At 50.1% G+C, this 17,884-nt stretch overlaps 1 protein-coding gene across 1 annotated transcript in view; it reads left to right on the forward strand.

Annotated features, from left to right (window-relative positions):
• The window catches only part of CDH23 (cadherin related 23), a 198,655-nt gene that overhangs the window by 71,199 nt on the left and 109,572 nt on the right, over positions 1 to 17,884 (forward strand). The window contains 2 exon segments of the mRNA XM_068416505.1: positions 11,891 to 12,085; positions 15,583 to 15,711. Of these exon segments, the coding sequence (XP_068272606.1) occupies positions 11,891 to 12,085; positions 15,583 to 15,711 (324 nt within the window).

Raw genomic sequence — 17,884 nt, forward strand, 5'->3', positions numbered from 1 at the left:
CTTTGGGTCACTAGGTTTTCTGTCTTTATTATAGGTCTTAATTAGCTCGGTCTAGCTCCTTTGCTGGGTTTTCCTGCTCTAGCGGTTCAAGGGCAAGTCAGTAAGTCTTCATATATTGTATTTAAAAAAAAATATTCCCCATATGTTCCTTTGTCCCGGGTTTGTAACTGCTCTTTCTGCCTGCGAGCGCCGCAGAGGCAGTGGGAGACAGCAAAATGGGGTGCTAGCTGTCATGGGAGAGGGGTACCCACATTGCTGGAGTCCCTCCAGGGGCTCCATGTCACGACATGGCTCGACAGAAACGCTTCGTTCTGGAGTTTGCTGGTTTAGTCACGAGGGTTTCAGCCAGAGCGAAGCCCGATGAGGAGACCTGAGCTGAACTGTTATTGATCCTTCCTTCGGTAATAAAGCCATCCACGGGAAGATGGGGAAATATGGTTTTGAATCAGCACAGCTGTATGGGTTTGCTTTCACTCATGTTGAGGGATACCTGCTTGCAGGCTGCCGCAGAGGCTCTCGCAGGAGTTTCTTTTTGATGGATCTTTGGGACCTACAAATCCCACACTTCAAAGGGAGAATTTTTTTTCCCCCCCTGCTTTTCCGAGGACAAATTCTTTGCTCCACCTCCGGTCAGAAGCAAGCTGCTTTTAGCTTTTCTACCAGAGCAGGGGATAAACAAGCAGTAGAGTAAATAAAGGAGGTGGTAAAGCAGGCAGGGTTCTGTTTGCCTGGCTAAAATGGTAGTGGAAGAGATGGAGGGAAGAAAGGTGATGCTTTTATAGGAATCCATGTGCTGGATCAGAGGGTCTTTTGAAGACTGGAGGTGGTGGTTGAGAGCGTGTGGGGTAGGAGAGGAGATAGCAAGAAGTCCTGGCCATGAGCTGATGTGAAAGCAAATCCCAGTTTCTCCTTGGCCAGCTCTGCTGGCCACTGGGTCCTCCTCCAAGGTGGCTCAGAACGGCTCGAGAGCCAGGGAGGAACAGATGCCAGGCTGGCATGGAGAGGGAAGTGTGAATAGAAAAGCATCCACAGATTGCATGTATATTTTTGCAGTATGATGTATAAATGAATGCGATACCTAATGATTCGTGGCTATTATTTGAAGGGCCCCACTGTTACAGATTTATTTGTCGTTTCTTGTAATAACACCGATGATAATGAATTCATTTGTATTAATGTGGGTGTCGTGGACTTCCGTTGGTGTTCCGCATTAATTAATGTACCATTAAAAGAAAGTGTCACCCAATTAATATCAAGTCGAAGCAGTGCTGCCGGTGTCCTGTCATTAGGGTTTCATTTGTAATGCATTGTATTAACGCTCTGCCTTAATGGAAGTCATTTGCAATCCGGAGCGTCACCCGATGGGCTGCCATGGGGGTGCCAGTTTGCACCTCGTTGTGGCAAGGGTTACCCAGACGAATCGATGGGGGACGTGTGTTAAGAGTAACCCTCGTTACTGCCTGGGCTCGGGCATGGCAGCCTGTAGTGCTCCCGTCCTGCCCGGCTCTGGCACAGATAGAGGTCGGTTTAGGAAGTAAAAGTTAGTGGCGGCCACAAACAAAATAGGATATAAAAAATAGGGTCTGTTCAGTTTGTGGTATCACCCCAGAGCAGAAATCAGAAAAGGGATTTCTTCTCTCACCCCACAATGTGTGTTGGCTGGTAGCAGTAAATCACGCCGGCGATTGGACTTTGCTGCTGAATTTTAATAGTGAGGGGAGGCATAGTGGAAAATTCTGCGGGTCAGGGCTGCCTCTGCTTCCATGGACAAAAGCTGCCAGCGCAGGGAGCAGAGGCAGGAGTGGAGACCTTGACTGTGGCCACCTGGACCCACCCGGTCCATGCCCACTGTCTCCAGCAAGGTTACAGCCCAAGGGGTGCCGGGCCATCTGCGGTGCGTGCCCTTGCAAAGGGGGGGATCGCTCCGTGTGCCCTCTTCCAGCAGGGAAGCCCAGCAGGAGCAAAGCCAAGAGCTCTCTGACTGACAGGCTGTCACATTCTCGGCGTCTGCCTTTCAAACGTCTTGTTAGACCATCTTGGGTTCCCATCTGCCGTCTCCGAAATCGGGGCTGACATAATAGCAGTCCAGGAGGGCAGCACGGGCTGCCTCCCAGCCCTGCCCAGCTCCTTGAAGGCTGGAGACGGATAATGGGCAGAAATGGGAGAGAAACGAGGCTTCTCCAGTGGGATTTGGCACTGAGTTAGTGAAGTGGTCGCTACTTCACTGTCCTTTTCTTCTGACCCCTCCCAGGGCAGTGGGAAACAGGCTGCTTTACACGGTGATGCCCCTTTCCAGGAGAGCTGATATAGGACTCTGCATTCACACGTTAAAAAAACAGATTTTGGTTCAAACCAGTCGCCTGCAATTTCCTCGATGTCGGTGGTCTGTGCCCTTTGTTGTTTACCCCTCTCCCAACCTCTGTGCTTTTACTCTCCCAGATGATTGGTAAAAATGTCAAATAATGGGCAAAGACCTGCAGGTTCCCAGCAGGAATCCATTAAAAATACACTTGCCTGGTAACATTCCTTGTTTACAATTGTATTTTGAGGGCTACACGCTAGCTGACCGGGTGGATTTTGAATTATTCTGTGTGTTAATCAATGTTGCAGCGCACCACGTCATATGGCTTAGAGAAGATGATATATGTGGCTTTAATTCTGTCGCCCTTTTTGACCAAGATTGTTGTCTGGTAGAAAGCTGAGAGAGAGAACAGAATCACAGAGTCAATCAGGCTGGATGAGCCCTCTGGCACCATCGAGTCCAACCATTGCCCTGACACCACCATGGCAACTAGACCATGGCACTAAGTGCCATGTCCAGGCTTTTCTTAAACACCTCCAGAGATGGTGACTCCACCACCTCCCTGGGCAGCCCCTTCCAATGGCTAATGACCCTTTTTGAGAAGAAATGCTTCCTAATGTCCAACCTGAACCTCCCCTGCCTAGAGCAGGATCTATTGCATGTCGGTCTTGTGGGAGGTGTTAATGGTGCTACTTCCTTTAATTCCCTATTAGCCATGAGCTATGCTGAGGGTTTCGTTATTTCACCTGGAGCTGGTGTAGCTGAGAGGTCTGAAGTCACTCCCGTTGAAGAAATCCCGACAGCATGTTGGTTGCTTCGCCAGCTCTGCTGCCGCTCCTCGTGTTTGCAGGGCTGCTGAAAGCCATCAGGAATGGTCCAGCGAGCACCTTGGCCATCACCTTTAATGCTCTTTGGCAGGAGTTATCAGACCTGCTGACCAGGATGTGTCTCGCTGGAGGAGGCTGAAAACGTAAAGGTAGACTGCTTTGTCCCTGCCAGAGCTCTCCCCACCTCTTTTCTGAAGACACAATGATCAACCCCACCTGGGTTTTTCTGATCTCTCAGACTGAGCTTCTGTGCTCACGACTTTATGGTCTGTAGCTGTATGTTCGTAGCAGTCCATCTTTTTGGTTGCTGGAGAGGTTCTCACAAAGGTTCCCCTGCACCTTAGCTTTGCTCCTCTTCGTTACTTCTCACAGAGCTGTGAGAAGATACTTATGGTCTCCTGAGATCTGGGGCAGCGAACACAAACCCAGGGTGCAGTGTAATATCTTGAAGTACCTCGAAATAGGGGCTGTCAAGGGAAATGAGCTTCGAGGGACAAAGCTGGCTGCCTGCTTAAATAACCAGTGACAGCGTGGGCAGGATGGCTCCTGAAAAGACAGTGTGGAGCTTGCTTTCTTCTCTTTGCTCTCTGTCTTGACCCACCTGTCTGCTCTCGGCTTGTTGGCACACGCGGTGGGTGGTTGGGTAGGGCAGGGCTGGCTGGGGATGGGGAGGGACTGAGCAGCAAGGTGAAGGCAAGGTTTGGTGGGAGGGAGAAGAAGCAATGCCCTGGGTCTGGTGGTTTGGCTGGGGATGGAGGTTGTGGCACAGCCCCTGTGCAAGCCCAAGCCCAAACTGGAGAAAGCGAGCAGCTTTATCCTGTGGGGTACCAGAGCATCCTCTCCCGTTTGGGGCTGCTTGCCCTCTGCCTGCTGAGCACCCTCATCCTGCCAGCGTGGCAAATTCCCCCAGGGACTTGCTGCTTGCGATGTCCCTTTCTTCAGCGCTGTGCGTTGGGTCGGGATGTGTCCACCGTGAATAAGGGCTCTCAGCTCTACGTGCCGTTATCCAGCCGCTAATTCAGCCTCTAGCTCCAACAACGCCTCTATTCCAGCTGTGTTTATGGTGTTTTCAAAAGCCCCTCAATTGAATTATAGCTCTGCGGTGGCCGCTTGCCAGTGTCAGCCGATAATGAGGGAGGTCACTTAATAGAGATAGCAACAAGAGATACATATTAACGAGAGCTGATTGAAAGGTGGGGGGAATTTCAACCAGAAAAATTTTAAAAAAAAAAAAAAAGGAAATTATCAGGTTTTAAAATCAAACTTTGAAATTGGAAATTGCTTGGCTCAGACTAGCGGTAATGCAATTAATAAATGTAATTAAAAGTGTAATAAAGAATACAGGAATTGGAAGTCTGTGCACATCCGTGCGAGCATTTAGAGCTGGCACGCGAGCAAGGGACCCAGTCTGGCAGTCGGGCTGCTTCTGAGCTGGAGCCTGGGGAGGGAAACCAGAACCTGGGGCTGGTTTTTCCTCTCGGCAGAGTCCGGATCAGGGGCTGGCACTCGTTCCAGCTCTGCCTTTGCAGCCTTCTCCTGCAGCAAATGAGACTCAGATGGGAATAGGTGACTTAAATCCATCCTGGGCAGCCCAGGGAGGAGAGAGCTGGGGTTTCAGCTGTTGGATTCGGTGTGAGCTCTGTTGTGCAGCACCCCTGAGATGCCTTGCCTTGGGCACGAGGCACCGAACCCCCCTTCTGCCCTGCAACGAGATGGGATCGGCAGGAGCGCCTTTGACTCGAGCAGAGGGATGTCTGAGCTGGCTTTTAGCAGAGCGCAAAGCTCCTTTCATCTGCCCCGCTGCACGGTGGCGAGGGACAAGAGCTGCCGGGAACAGCAGCAGGGAATTATTTAAGAGTAATAGGTTGACCTGAGATATAACAGGAGCACGAAGCAGCGAAGCATCTCCTGATGGGAGCAGTCAGCTCCTGCCTTGATGCAGGGGCAGCGTGGGGAGGGGGGAAAAGCAGGACCTGCAATAGGGCTGGCGAGGCTGTTTCGGTGCTGCCTGCCTGCTGCTCCAGCCCTCGTGCCCGTCGCTGCGTGCCTCCCGGTCCGTTGGCGTCGCCGCCTTTCATCTCCTCGACCTTCAGACAGCTGTTCGGCCAGATTGCCTGCCGTTTTTCCCCATTATTTGCGTCGGTGCAGCACGCGCGCGTCCGCATCCTAATCATTTCTGCCAGCTTCTGCTGGGGTGCTGCTGGGTGACTTTGCCCTGGGAGGTCGGATGGAGGTCCTCTACGTGGCCAGTCACTGGAGATGGGGAGAGGGCTGGGACGGACCATCGCCAAATCAACCTGGGCTCCTCCCAGACATTGCCCCGGTCCTGGAAATCCCTTCTCTGGGATTTGAGTCTGGTCCTTGCTGGCTGCAGGAGAAGGACAGAGCCCATTGCTGTCGGTGTAGTGGAGTGAGCTGCTGGGTTAGAGAACAACTTTTTTGTGAACAACTTTTAGGGTGAGGGCTGTGGTGCATGCACAAAGTGGATGTGAGCCTGCAAAACTGCAGCTGGGGCAATGAACCTGTTTCTCCCTCTCTCAAAGCCTGCTGCTCATTTAATTAAGGAATTGATGGAGTGCTTGTGTGCAAGAGAAGGGGAGAGAGAGGAGAAGGTACTTTCAGGATGTCAAAGCACTCCTGACACCCAACTAGTGCCCAACCAAAGCTTGTAACAGCCTGTCTGTAGTTTGGAAAGGTGGATGCATTTAAGAGAAGAGAGTATCTGACAAACTAACTCCCAAATCTCCTCCGCTTCATCTCCCATCTTTACTTCTATCTGACTCTGACCCTGCTGTAAAAAAGTCAGCACCGCATATTCCCCCTCTCAGCCCTTTGCCCGTGGGGTGCCTGATGTCAGGCCAGTTGGATGAGACTGATGGATCAAGGCACGTTCGAGGTGTTGGCGGCCCGTGGCCCGTGAAATGGGTTTGCTATGGTGGAGAGCTCTCGGAGGCGCCGTGCAAATCTGCTCCGTTAGCAGGGTGAGCGGCTGGCTGACAGCCGCAGGGGTTTATACGCGCTCGGAGCAGGCGCCGTGGGCACGGTCACACGGCACGGATGGTGGCTTCTCTGCAAACAGCCTTTTCATTTAGCTCTGTGGGAAAGAAGAGCGCGTTCACATAGGTTTACGTATGCCTTAAAAGTTGTTGCCTCTAAAGTTTTCCTTGATTTCAGAGGTTTTTCTTCGGGAGATCCTCACCCAGCCCATCTCCTGGCATGGTCCTGCCCCTGCTTTGCTCCAGCGCCAGCCCTCACCCCTGCAGAGCTGACTCTGCAGCCCTCGGGGAGCATTTGGTGGCAGACAAGAGGAGATTGTGCTCTGATGTTTTTAGGGAGTCCTGCCCTGTGCCCCTTGTATTCAGCTGTGGCCGTGTAACGTGGCACATTGTGCCTCCACAGGCTGCATCTCCTCCGGGTCGTAATCTGCCTTGTACAGCCACATTTTGTCAGAGTAGCATCCGTCAGAAATTGTATTACTAATGCATTTTATAGCAGGATTCATAAAAAGATATTAAAGACTATAGGTGCATCCAGAAAGAGAGATGTAAATATTTCAAAAAGGCCCTTTTCTGATAACTTCTTCTTCGGTGTTAGCTGCCTTTTTACAGAGAATATTGTGTAGGGCTTTGGTGTCCCAGCTGTCAGCATGCCAGGACACGTCCATGTCTGGTCACTTGTGCTGGAGGGTTGTGTTGAAGCGAGTCCAGAGGAGGGCAACCAAACTGGTGAAGGGTCTGGAGGGTCTGAACTACGAGGAACGGCTGAGGGAGCTGGGGTTGTTTAGCCTGGAGAAGAGGAGGCTCAGAGGTGACCTTAGTGCAGTCTACAACTACCTGAAGGGAGGTTGTAGTGGAGTGGGAGTCGGCCTCTTCTCCCAGGCAACTAGCGACAGGACAAGAGGACACAGCCTCAAGCTTCAGCAGGGGAGGTTCAGGTTGGACATTAGGAAGCATTTCTTCTCAGCAAGGGTCATTAGCCATTGGAATGGGCTGCCCAGGGAGGTGGTGGAGTCACCATCTCTGGAGGGGTTTAAGAAAAGACTGGCCATGGCACTTAGTGCCCTGGTCTAGTTGCCATGGTGGTGTCAGGGCAATGGTTGGACTCGATGATCCCAGAGGGCTCTTCCAACCTGACTGATCCCGTGATTCTGTTGCACGGGACATGACAGGCTCCGGGAGGTGTTGGCTGCAGTGGACCACACTTGGGCTGTACCCAGGAGAGCTTTTGGATGGAAACCAAACTTCTTTCTGGTCACTCAAACATGCGTATTGCCTTGTCATACCGCTGTGTTGGTGTAGGAGAGGTAAGGTCTTGGTCTCTCCCACCTTCTTGTGCAGCAACATCCTTTTGTGTTTGGACAGGGGTTTTAGGGTTGTTCATTCCTTATTTTAATCCAAGTCTGTCCTTGCTGTTGGTGATACACTGAAATGGAGTAGTCTCCTCTTGCACCTCGCTGCGCTTGCTTTGGTCTTCCTGGCGCTTTGGATAGCCACGTGTAACGCACACTCTTACCATTCAGTATTTCTTTCTGGCAAACAACACCCCAGAGCTTCTTCTTATAAGATTTTTACAAGTTTGAGCCTTTCTTATTAGTTTATTGCAAAACAAGGGAGGCACGAGCGGCCTCGCTGCCTCGCACCCCGGCATCCCGAGCCCAGCGCTGTTGCAGCTGGCTCACCGGAGCCCTTTACCTCCCGGAGATGCTCAGGGGGGACCCGGGTGCTGGATCCACTCCTGCTGAGCTGTCGGATGAAGGATGGGGTGCTGGAGACAGGTCGGGAGCGGGTCCTGCTCCCCTTAGCCCTCCTCCTCGGCAGGAGGCATCTGTCTGCGTGTTTATTTTTATCTCGCATCTGCTGGCATCCTAACAAAGATTTAATGATATGACACAGTTTTGTCACCAGTTCTTTTTTTCTGTAGCGAGTTAAACTTCATCGCTGGCTGCTGGGGAGAGTCGAAAGCTTTAAAAATGATAAAACTTGGCGACTCGTGTAGAAAACTCACCTGTTTGCCGCGAGTGCCTGTAGCTGGCATCTGGCTGCATTTGCTTTTTTCTGGACAGAAAAGAGAGAATTTGTCGTTTTTGCCTGTTGGTGGCCTAAGCATAAGCACAAATAATCTTTGCTAAGGAGGAAGAGCCACGAGAGACATGCAGAAGAGCCTTATAAATGGGTCAAAATGCTCAAAAGGCAGAAACCCGGTCGGTCTTGGGCAGGCCTGGTGCAGGGCTTACCAGTGGCATCTCCCAGGGACGTGCCCTCCGCCTGTTATTTACCCTCAAACACAAACCTGGGCCAATTCTGCTTCTACAGACGTTTTGCTCCATTGTTTAGATGATGGGCCGCATCTTTTGAGATATAAAGACGTCAGCCTCCCGCTGGGGAATATCTTGAGCCTGATTGACCCGAAAAACGGCAAGAGGATTTTAAAGACATACTTCTTATGCTTTTTAAGGTCTGCAATTCCTCCGAGTCCTGCCTGTGTCTGGGCAGAACCCTACCTGAGGGTTGGGTTTTTTTTGGCTTGAATTTGAGCTGGGGAGAAAAAAATACATTACCCAGAGCACATTTTACAGGTCTGTATCCTTTGACCCGCCTGCCATCGGGAATAAGGGCACACGTTCAGTAGCGAAATTTTCCCATTGACCTGTGCGCTCTGGGCAGGTATCAGAGGTTTCCCCCTCTGCACCCCAAATGGATGGTGTAGATCTCCTGGGTTATTTTGCTGTAACTCCCTCCATGCTGCCTCTGCCCAGCCTGTCTGCCCTGGTCTTGCAAAACTTGAGTGCAGACATTGCCTTTTGGGCTGCTCCTAAATTCTCCAGTGCCGTGTTTTGCTTGTGCACCCACCCATGGGCTTGCTGGTGCCCACTGACCCCGCTGAGGTCCTGCCCTGGGGTCCCTCCCAGCCCCTCGGATGCTTTGCTGTACATGCTGGTGCTTGTTTTCCAGGGCCAGCCAGATCTTTGTCCAGGGCTGATACCTTGCTTGTACGGATTTTGCTACCCTGGCCAACGACGGGACCTGGTCAGCAAAGCTGTAAAATAAGAATAAAAATACAGTAATCGCCAAGTCAGAGCTCCGGGGGTGTCTGTGAGGGCTGGAGCTGACAGCACCAAAGCTGGTGACCTCCGTGTCCCTTCAGGCAGCTTCTCCTTTGGAAGGACAAGGAGATGAACACTCTTCAAAGCCTGCTTTTGGGCTATTGTATGAAATACAATGCCGGGGAAATCAAGCTCTCCTCTTTCAGAGCCGCCTCACAGCCCCATAATCACGGGTGACCAGAGCGGATTTGCATGTTAAAAGGAGTGGCTAGGGGCACTTAAAAAGAAGAGGAAACATATTCATCAAGTCCAGATTTATCCTTATGAATATCATTATTCCTGGGGACAACATACCCCAGACCTCTTCAGTGCAACCCCACATCTCCTCTTTTGCTGCCTCTCCCCTCCTCCTGCTGTTACTGGTTAATTTGTAATGCTCTTCGTCTTGACATTGATACCTTGGTGGCTCGCGGGGAGGAATTTGAGAAGGCAGTTGTTGGAGCATGTGGGCCACGGCGGTTGAAGCAGTGCCCTGGCAGCAGCGAGGGGAGGGCTGCGGGATGCTCCGGGGCTGCTCCCTGCTGCTGATGGCTTGGGGGAGGCAGGTAGCCCAAAGAGGGTTGGGGAGATGCTCTAGTCCTGTCTGAGGAGGTGGTTTTGGGAGCGTATGGAAAGCAAACACCCACCCGCAGCCCCCCATGAAGGGTTTCTCCACCCCAATGTGCCTCCCGAGCTGACCGAGTCCCGGTTCCTGAGCTCTCCAGATGCACGAGCCAGGATTAATGTGCTGTGTGCATGGCACAAAGTCAAGGGCTTACATGGCAGCAGGGCAGATCTGGGCTCAGTGTGCCAGAAAATAAGCAGTGGTAAGGCAAAGGGTAGCAAACTGCTGGGACAAATGGGCTGAGGAGGCTGTGGGGTCTCCATCACTGGGAGGCTTTAAGGATGGGAATGATTTAGGTGTAGCACAGGGACAGGTTTCTCTTTTGAGGTCTATATCTATTATGCTTTTATGATTGCTGACCACAAAAAAAAACCTTGAAGGGGCTTTAAAAAATAATCCTTGGGCAATGCCCTGCGAAGCTTTCTTTAGCAGCTTGATTTAGAGGGGCAGGGGGAAAGAAAGCAAATGAAAAATGTAGGTGGGAACTGCAACCTCTCACACCTCGGCAGAAGTGACAGTGGAGTTTTGCTCGAGCCCGAGGCGAGCTTGGATGTCAGAGCATCCCCGTGATGCCATGTGGCTGGGCGCAAGGACGGGGAGGCGTGCGGGACGTGTGCGAGCACACCACGCGTGCTCGGGGCTCCTGTCGGGACCCCAAATGGGAGCTGTAGGACGTGCCCTGTGTTCCCTGATCTGTCTGAGCAAGCTCACAGCGAATCCTGCCACGCTGCCTTGAAGGCAGGTTTCTGCTGGGCTGAGCCTCACTGGGGAAATTCAGATGCTTTGGTTCTTTTCTGGTGCCATCACCAAATATTAAACCAGTTAAATTGGATCTCTGAGCGTGGAGCCCTGATTTTTCATGCTTTCTAGTGGAGGTGCTGGGCTGGGACAGCCTTGCTGTTGCTCACCACGAGCTTTGTGGTTCCCAAAAAACCCCAAAATGGCTCAGTTTGTTGCTCAAGGATTTGCAGGAGGATCTCTACTTGGAAGCAGTGCTTCATCTTCTAAGCTCTGCCTCTCCTCAAGTCTCCTTTCCAACTTCTCAGTGCTTCACGATGCTGAGCTGAGGAGGAATAACTTAATACGAATGAAGTTAACAATAAAACGCGGAGAGGCTTGGCGAGAAGTTTGCAGAAATAATCCGTATTATCCCGACTGGCCATAACCAGCCGCTGTCACATCTCGCTTCTGACCTTTGCTGTCTCCCTTTCAAGTTTTAGCTCCTTGTCAACGCTTAACGTGGCTGTGAACGTGTCCCAAACGCCCGGACTTGCCCGAGGGGTTGTGATCTGTGTGTACCTCCAGCCCGGCTCCCCAGCGAAGCCTTTTTTTACTTGCGGTCTGTGCTTCTGCCTTGAGAGAGACAAGAATATGCGTCGAAGATTTGCATAGGAACATGCAGCTGTTCCACCAAAAATGGATAATTGTTCTCCCTGCTGGGAAGTTAAACAATAAGAAGTGCCAAACTGCATTTGCCGTCGCTGATTTTGTGCACTCAGCTGCATATTTTATGCATGTAGATTAGTTCCAGATTTATGACGATTTAACTGTTAATGCCTGCGTTAATCGGGCCAGGTTCTAGTTGCTGTGGAAACTATAACTTTGAATTTTACGTAAAGTTCTGTGTTGCATTGAATGCTTTCTTTTTTATTTTTTTGAGGCTCTTTTATATTTAATGTCTCATGGTGAAAACGGGGAGGGAATCGGCGCTGAAAATAAAAGTGCCTTTGGGCAGAAAACAAGTTTGAGCAAAGAGAGTAATTTTTCTGGGAAGTTGTGATGTCTGGGGAAAATAAGGGTTTGTGATAGAGTGCTGTCTTGACCACAGCTGTATAACTATTATTGTAAGTGTGTGACAACTAGCAGAGCTGCTGCAATACTGTCATAAAGAAAACAGCTGTATAACTTATAGATGTCCTGAAAATACAGGACTGAAGTTCTTGGGTCTTTAGATATTCCTTCTGGTGGGCAAAGCAAATTGCTGGTGTGTGTTTGATGAGAAAATAGGCTGGTGCACAATTTTACCTATAGATTTTGTTTAAATTTCTTTCCAGAATACGCCGGTGGGCACTCCGATTTTCATAGTGAATGCCACGGATCCGGACCAGGGAGCCGGAGGCAGCGTCCTTTACTCCTTCCAACCTCCTTCCAACTTCTTTGCCATCGACAGCGGCCGTGGCATCGTGTCGGTGATACGGGAGCTGGACTATGAAGTGACACAGGCGTACCAGCTCCAGGTCAACGCGACGGTGAGTCTTCTCCTGCCTGCTGTGGGAGAGGAGGTGTTTTCTGGAGGGAATGCAATGGGGAGGGAGTTGCTGCTTGCTTATTTTGTTGCTCCCCTCTGGCATCTTTTTGGGTACATCCAGCATTTTCCACTTAGAAAGGGTATTGCAGTGATAAGGTGCCTGGGGAGTTTCAAATCGCTGCTTCACCTCTCCAACAGCATCATACATGGGTCAGGGGGCTTCTGCATAAAGGCGAGCAGCTCCTTGTGTGAAAAAAGCCAGCACAGGGCATACAGACCATCAAATCATCTGAGTTCATTCCTTGTGCATCATGGCTTATTATCACCTCTATTAAACCCCTCGAGGCTCACTCAGCAAAAGCTGAGTTTGGATCTCAAGAGTTAAAATTTTGGTGGACAGAGGAGGAGAAACCAAGGTCTTAATTACAGTCATTACCACTATATAGGGAGGGAACCCCTGGGAGAGGTACCTCCAGGTGGTCACCATGGCAAGTTCATGCCTCACATGAATGGGAAACTTCTTTCCTGGTGTCAAATCTAGGAGAGCTCGATAGGGAGCATGTGAATGAGGAGCACTTTGCCAGCAGGCGCCCTGGGTGATGGCTCCTTTCCCATCTCAGATGCAACAGAGGAAGGTGAGATTCAGCCCTACAATATATCTGACCAGCTCTGCATTCAGGAGAGGGGGGGAAAACCCTTCTCAACCCCTTCAGGCAGCCGGCTAGAGCTCTTGAAGCATGTGATTTAATCAAGATCATTGTCTTGATGCAGAGCCACAAATGTCATGAGGACATGGAGGGCTGTGCAGGCACAGCCATGGAGCCTGGGCATTCACAGTCTGCAGGGCCATGGGCGAACAGCTCAACCTTTCAGCTCTTTCCCTGCATATTCAAGGCTGTGTAATTTTCCCCAGGAGCTTATTTTTTTCTGAAACATACCTTATTTTATTTTAAATACTCCAGTGATAAGAGGTCCTGCCCGTTGTTTGGTTCCTGATCAGTCTCTGTCACCAACATGCTTTCCCAGGACATGATGTTGAACTGTCTAGTGGATAACAAAACATGGGAGCAAACACAAGCCTTGATGGAAAGAAATGTGCCTTTCTTTCTGTCCTGGTTTCACTGGGATTTGGTTTCAGTTTGTGGCCAGCCATGGTGATCAAGGCCCTCAGCAGTTAAACCCAGGGCAGCTGCCCCAGGCTGGCCCACAGGTGTATTCTATAGCATTGACACCAAGCTCACTATAAAAGAGAGGGTTTGCTGGGGAGAGGGGGGGCTTTTCCTGCTCTCCCTGCCTCTCTTCTCCCTGTTTGTTGTTGGGATTCCTGGAGCAACTCGCCAGTGATCTGTGGATGAGTATACTTTTATCTGTTTTGTGTTGTCATTTATATTGATTTCTTCATTTCATTAAATCTGGTTAACTTCAATCCACGAGTCTCCCTCTCCTTTCCCCAATTCCCTTCCTCATTTGGAGAAGGGACATTGGGTGAGAGAAAAACTGCTATTGTTTAGCCCTGGGTGCGGGCTAAACGAAGACACTTTCCCATGTCTGATTCTGGTTTCCTCAAGGATGCCATCTTGGTCCACCCAGCTCCATCTAGCCCCGTACCCTGAGTGCAGTTACCAGCAAAGATAAAATGGGGACGTAGCTGGTACTTGCTGCCTAATACACTCCTGGCTTCTAGCGATTTCCAGCTCAGGGTGTTCAAAGACTTAAATATTAAGTCTCTGAACTGGGCTTGATTGCAGCTGTGGGAATATCTCCTCTGCTCGGTCACAGGGCGCTGGTAATTTCTAGCAGAAAGGCAATGAGAAACCCCAGGGTGAAGCTCAGCCTGGGAAGGACGATGAGAGTTGCAGCAGCATAGCAGGAGCTGGAAGAGCAAATGCATTCTCTTGCCTGCCTGATGAAGAGCTTTCACGGTCCGGAGTGGGGACTGGGGTGATGGTGAATGCGGGGTGGTTGAAGAAGAGCTGTGGGGCCTTGGTTTGAGGCAGGAGCTGTTTCATCCCAGGGATGTAAGCAGCAAGGGCAGAAAGAGGCTGGAAAGGGCAGCGTGAGAGGCGGTGGGTGAGGAAACTTGAAATGTGCTTACTTTTTCGGGGCTGTCTGTAATACTTTAACCAAAATTCAAGAGACGAAGGGGAGGGGGGAAAAAAAACACAATATCTGAAGAAACAAAAGACTTCAACCTGATAACACTAACAGCGGAGCGCGAGTCAGAAATAAGCATCCATCCAGGCCACAAACGCTGAGGCCTGCAGGTTAAGAGGATAATGTACAAGCTGTGTTGTTGAATACGGTTTAAATTAACATTAATCTTCTGGCAATCAGTCCTTGCTGCTGTTCAGAGCCATTTTGCAGAAGCGTGCGGTAACCTCTAATGGTCGCCTTTCACCGCAGTGCTTGATTAGGGGGTGAGGAGAGATTTATTTCCTTCCCTTTGTGTGTTATCTGCTTTGCTCCTGCCCTTCTAGAAAAGGGCTGCGGGCACTGGGTTTGCTTTTGAGCACCCACGGGACAAGGCTCCAGCAAGAGAACCAGTGGCAGCAGGGCATTGGCAGGACAAGTTGGTGGCAGCGCGTACTGCTGTTGCGTTGGCTGCTGGAGAAGGGTCTTGCTCTGGGAAAGCACTTGTGGCTCCATCCTGATGGGTTGTGATGGGATGCAAGGGAGGTGATGCTCCTGCTCGGAGCATGAAGTGTTTGAGGGCCACTGCTGCTCATCCGAAGGTCGCTGCGTGCTTGGTGTGACCTGCTTCACAGAGCAGGGAGGATGCTCTGAGCCTCCATCCTGAGGAGGATGATCGGATCCAAAACCATTAGCCCAGTAGAAAGGAGGTTGCTATTGAGAGGACGTATCCTGCGGTTCAGGTTTCCACTCTGCCTTCTGTGAGAAAGCTGAGGCATCCTACAAAACCAGGAGCAGCACTTGGTGTACGTACCCTCTGCCAAAGCTCGACACGAAAGAATAAAGCTGCGACTCCAAGGCAGCCCGCAGGGTTATAAAGAGCGGTGGAAATGCGAGGGAGCTGGTGAGCTTTGTCGTGTTCCAGCCGACGGAGCCCAAGCTGTGCAGAAGCATCTGCCCTGGGGGGTATGAGATGCTCTGCTGTGATGTGCTGGTATGAGAGGCTGCTGGCAACCACATCTGGGTCTCTAGGTGCCCTAGGGTGTATCTGCATTAGGAGGGAATTTATATTTTAAAGTATATGTTGAACAATGTTGCTTCTTTTCCACCCTGAACGTGATGAAAAACTAAATTGGTACTTGCTTTATTTCAAAGGGCTAATGTTGGAATGAAATGTGTATTGTATTTCAGCTTAGAGGGGGGTACAGAGGACAATAATTCCAGCAGGTAGCTTGAAAAAGAGGTGATTGCCTGGACTAGTCAGAAATTTTGACCCCACTACAACTGCAAGAAACTTAATACTGTTGAATAATTCTATTTTTCTGATAGAAAGCCTTTCTCTCTCCCCCACCTCCTTGTTTTTTCAAGGACCAAGATAAAAACAAGCCGCTGTCCACTCTGGCCAACCTGGCAATCACCATTACAGACGTGCAGGACATGGACCCCATCTTCATCAACCTGCCCTACAGCACGAACATCTACGAGAACTCACCTCCGGTAAGGGCTGCTGCTTCGCTCCGATGTCCGCGACCGCGGGGTTGTGCCGGGAGCTGAGGGAGGATGGAGCAGGGTATCGGACAGAGAAAGCACAAGGAATCCCAAAAAAGCTGGAGGAAAACCCCTTCTTTGCAGAGATGTTCGTCCGTCCTTCCTTCCATCACAGGTTTGCGCTGCTCTGCCCCAACATTTGCAGATCGGGTGCAATGAGGGGCCTTTTTTCCATGCTAAAGTGCAAATGCTCTGAATCATGAGATTCAAATGGCATCCAAAGAGAGGCAAACCTTTCTCTTTCTGAAACGACATGTTTCAAGCCAGCCCCAAAATATTTTGCCCTTTTTTAAAAAAAAGGGGAGCATTAGCAAGGAGGTTTAGGAAGCCTGAAAGCCAAATAAAATATTTTCCTAAAGTTTTTTTCTTAAATTTTAAAAAGGTTTTCTGTTGTTCTTAGCCCACAGTCACCCCATTTCCTCCCCACAGTGTATGTGCACGCCATTTCTGATAGAAAACTTGAAGGAAAATTTAAACGTTCCTGAAATGAGGCAGTTTTGCAAATGCCAGAGTCGTCAGCCATTTCAGCACTTTGAGTATTTTTCCCCCAGGTTTTGCCAAATTGATCCAATCATTTCAGTTCTTCTGAAACTCAGTTTGTCAGCAAACTGGCTGTTTGTGGAAAACATCTCCTGGTCTCTAAATACAGCAGGGCTTTTTTATCCCTCCTGTAGCAGACAACGGGGAGCGTGGCGGGCAGCTTCAGCTTTGGGAGCTGTTTGCTCTGCTCCCAACAAGGGTGCCCAGGACCTTCATCCCCAGCACCAGCCCTACTCAGTATCATCCACCTTCCCTAAGGCACAGCTGTGCATCCCGTCGCTTTGGCTATAGGGCAAATATTTTTGTATATGGATGGAAAAAAGTTGTATGTATAAGTTGGTCTCTTCTCCTAGGTAACAAGCGATAGGATGAGAGGAAACGGCCTCAAGCTGTGCCAGGGGAGGTTTAGATTGGAGATCAGGGACAATTTCTTCACTGAAAGGGTTATTAAACATTGGAACAGGCTGCCCAGGGCAGTAGTGGAGTCACCATCCCTGGAGGGATTTAAAAGACACATAGATGTGGTGCTGAGGGACATGGGTTGGTGGTGGCCTTGGTAGTGCTGGGTTAATGGTTGGACTTGGTGATCTTAAAGGTCCTTTCCAACCAAAACAATTCTATGATTCTATGATAAAATCCTCCTGCCCTAAAATTGTGGCGTGGTAGGCATCCATACCACATGTGTGTCCTGTAACGTCTCTGGTGCACTGGATCTGAGATGCCTGATGGCTCTGTTCGTGCAGTGGTAGGGGGAACTCCAGCTCACTTCAGCTTATGTCTTTTTATTCACTTCGGAGCAAAGCGCTGGCTCTGATGGCACGGAGAGTGCTGGATCAATAGGGCTGAGTCCTACTGTCACAAATCCTGCTGTCAGACAGCACATTGCCTGTCTGCTGGCCCGAAGATGGCCAAAAAATGGCTTCATGCATTACTTTCATGAAGTGAAAGTTTCAATGAGTTTCAGTGCTGTTGAGATTAAGGACTGCTTCTGTGGTGGGCAGCATGAGCTGCAGGGAAGAAAAAATGCTACTTAGATCACTCTTAACTGGGGGTAAAAAAGCCTTCGATGAAATTATAGAAATGGAAGTCGCACAAGTATCAAAAATTATAGACTGCATCACCTTCATGATGTGACCTGGTATCTAGGAAAGGGGATCTCTCTCAAATTAATGATATATATTAAGGCTGGAGCTCAATGATCTCTTTGTGTTGATACACTGACGTGCACCGTGGTTGTTCCCAGAACGTACACTGTTTGCAGTGGGCAAAGAGGCAATTAATCACTGTGTAAACTGAAATAGGAAATGAATGGAGTGCTCACCAAACTGTTAGCAGTTTTCCGATGGGTTTAGAGATTTTAATTTCTCTTGGCCCCATGTAACATCTCCAAAGGCATTGAGATATCCAAGATGGATAGGTGTCACCAGAGACAGGGTGAAGAGGAAGACTGCTGAACGTGGGAGGTACTTTGAGTGGTATCGCTATCTGGTTTGGACCCAAAGTCCCATCCTTCCCGGGAGAAATCTCCGCTGCTGAAACAAGGACGTGGTTTGCTATGGCAAGCCTGGGGTTTAACATGTGC

This window comes from Nyctibius grandis, chromosome 20, assembly GCF_013368605.1.
Source record: "Nyctibius grandis isolate bNycGra1 chromosome 20, bNycGra1.pri, whole genome shotgun sequence".
Lineage (NCBI taxonomy): Eukaryota > Metazoa > Chordata > Aves > Nyctibiiformes > Nyctibiidae > Nyctibius > Nyctibius grandis.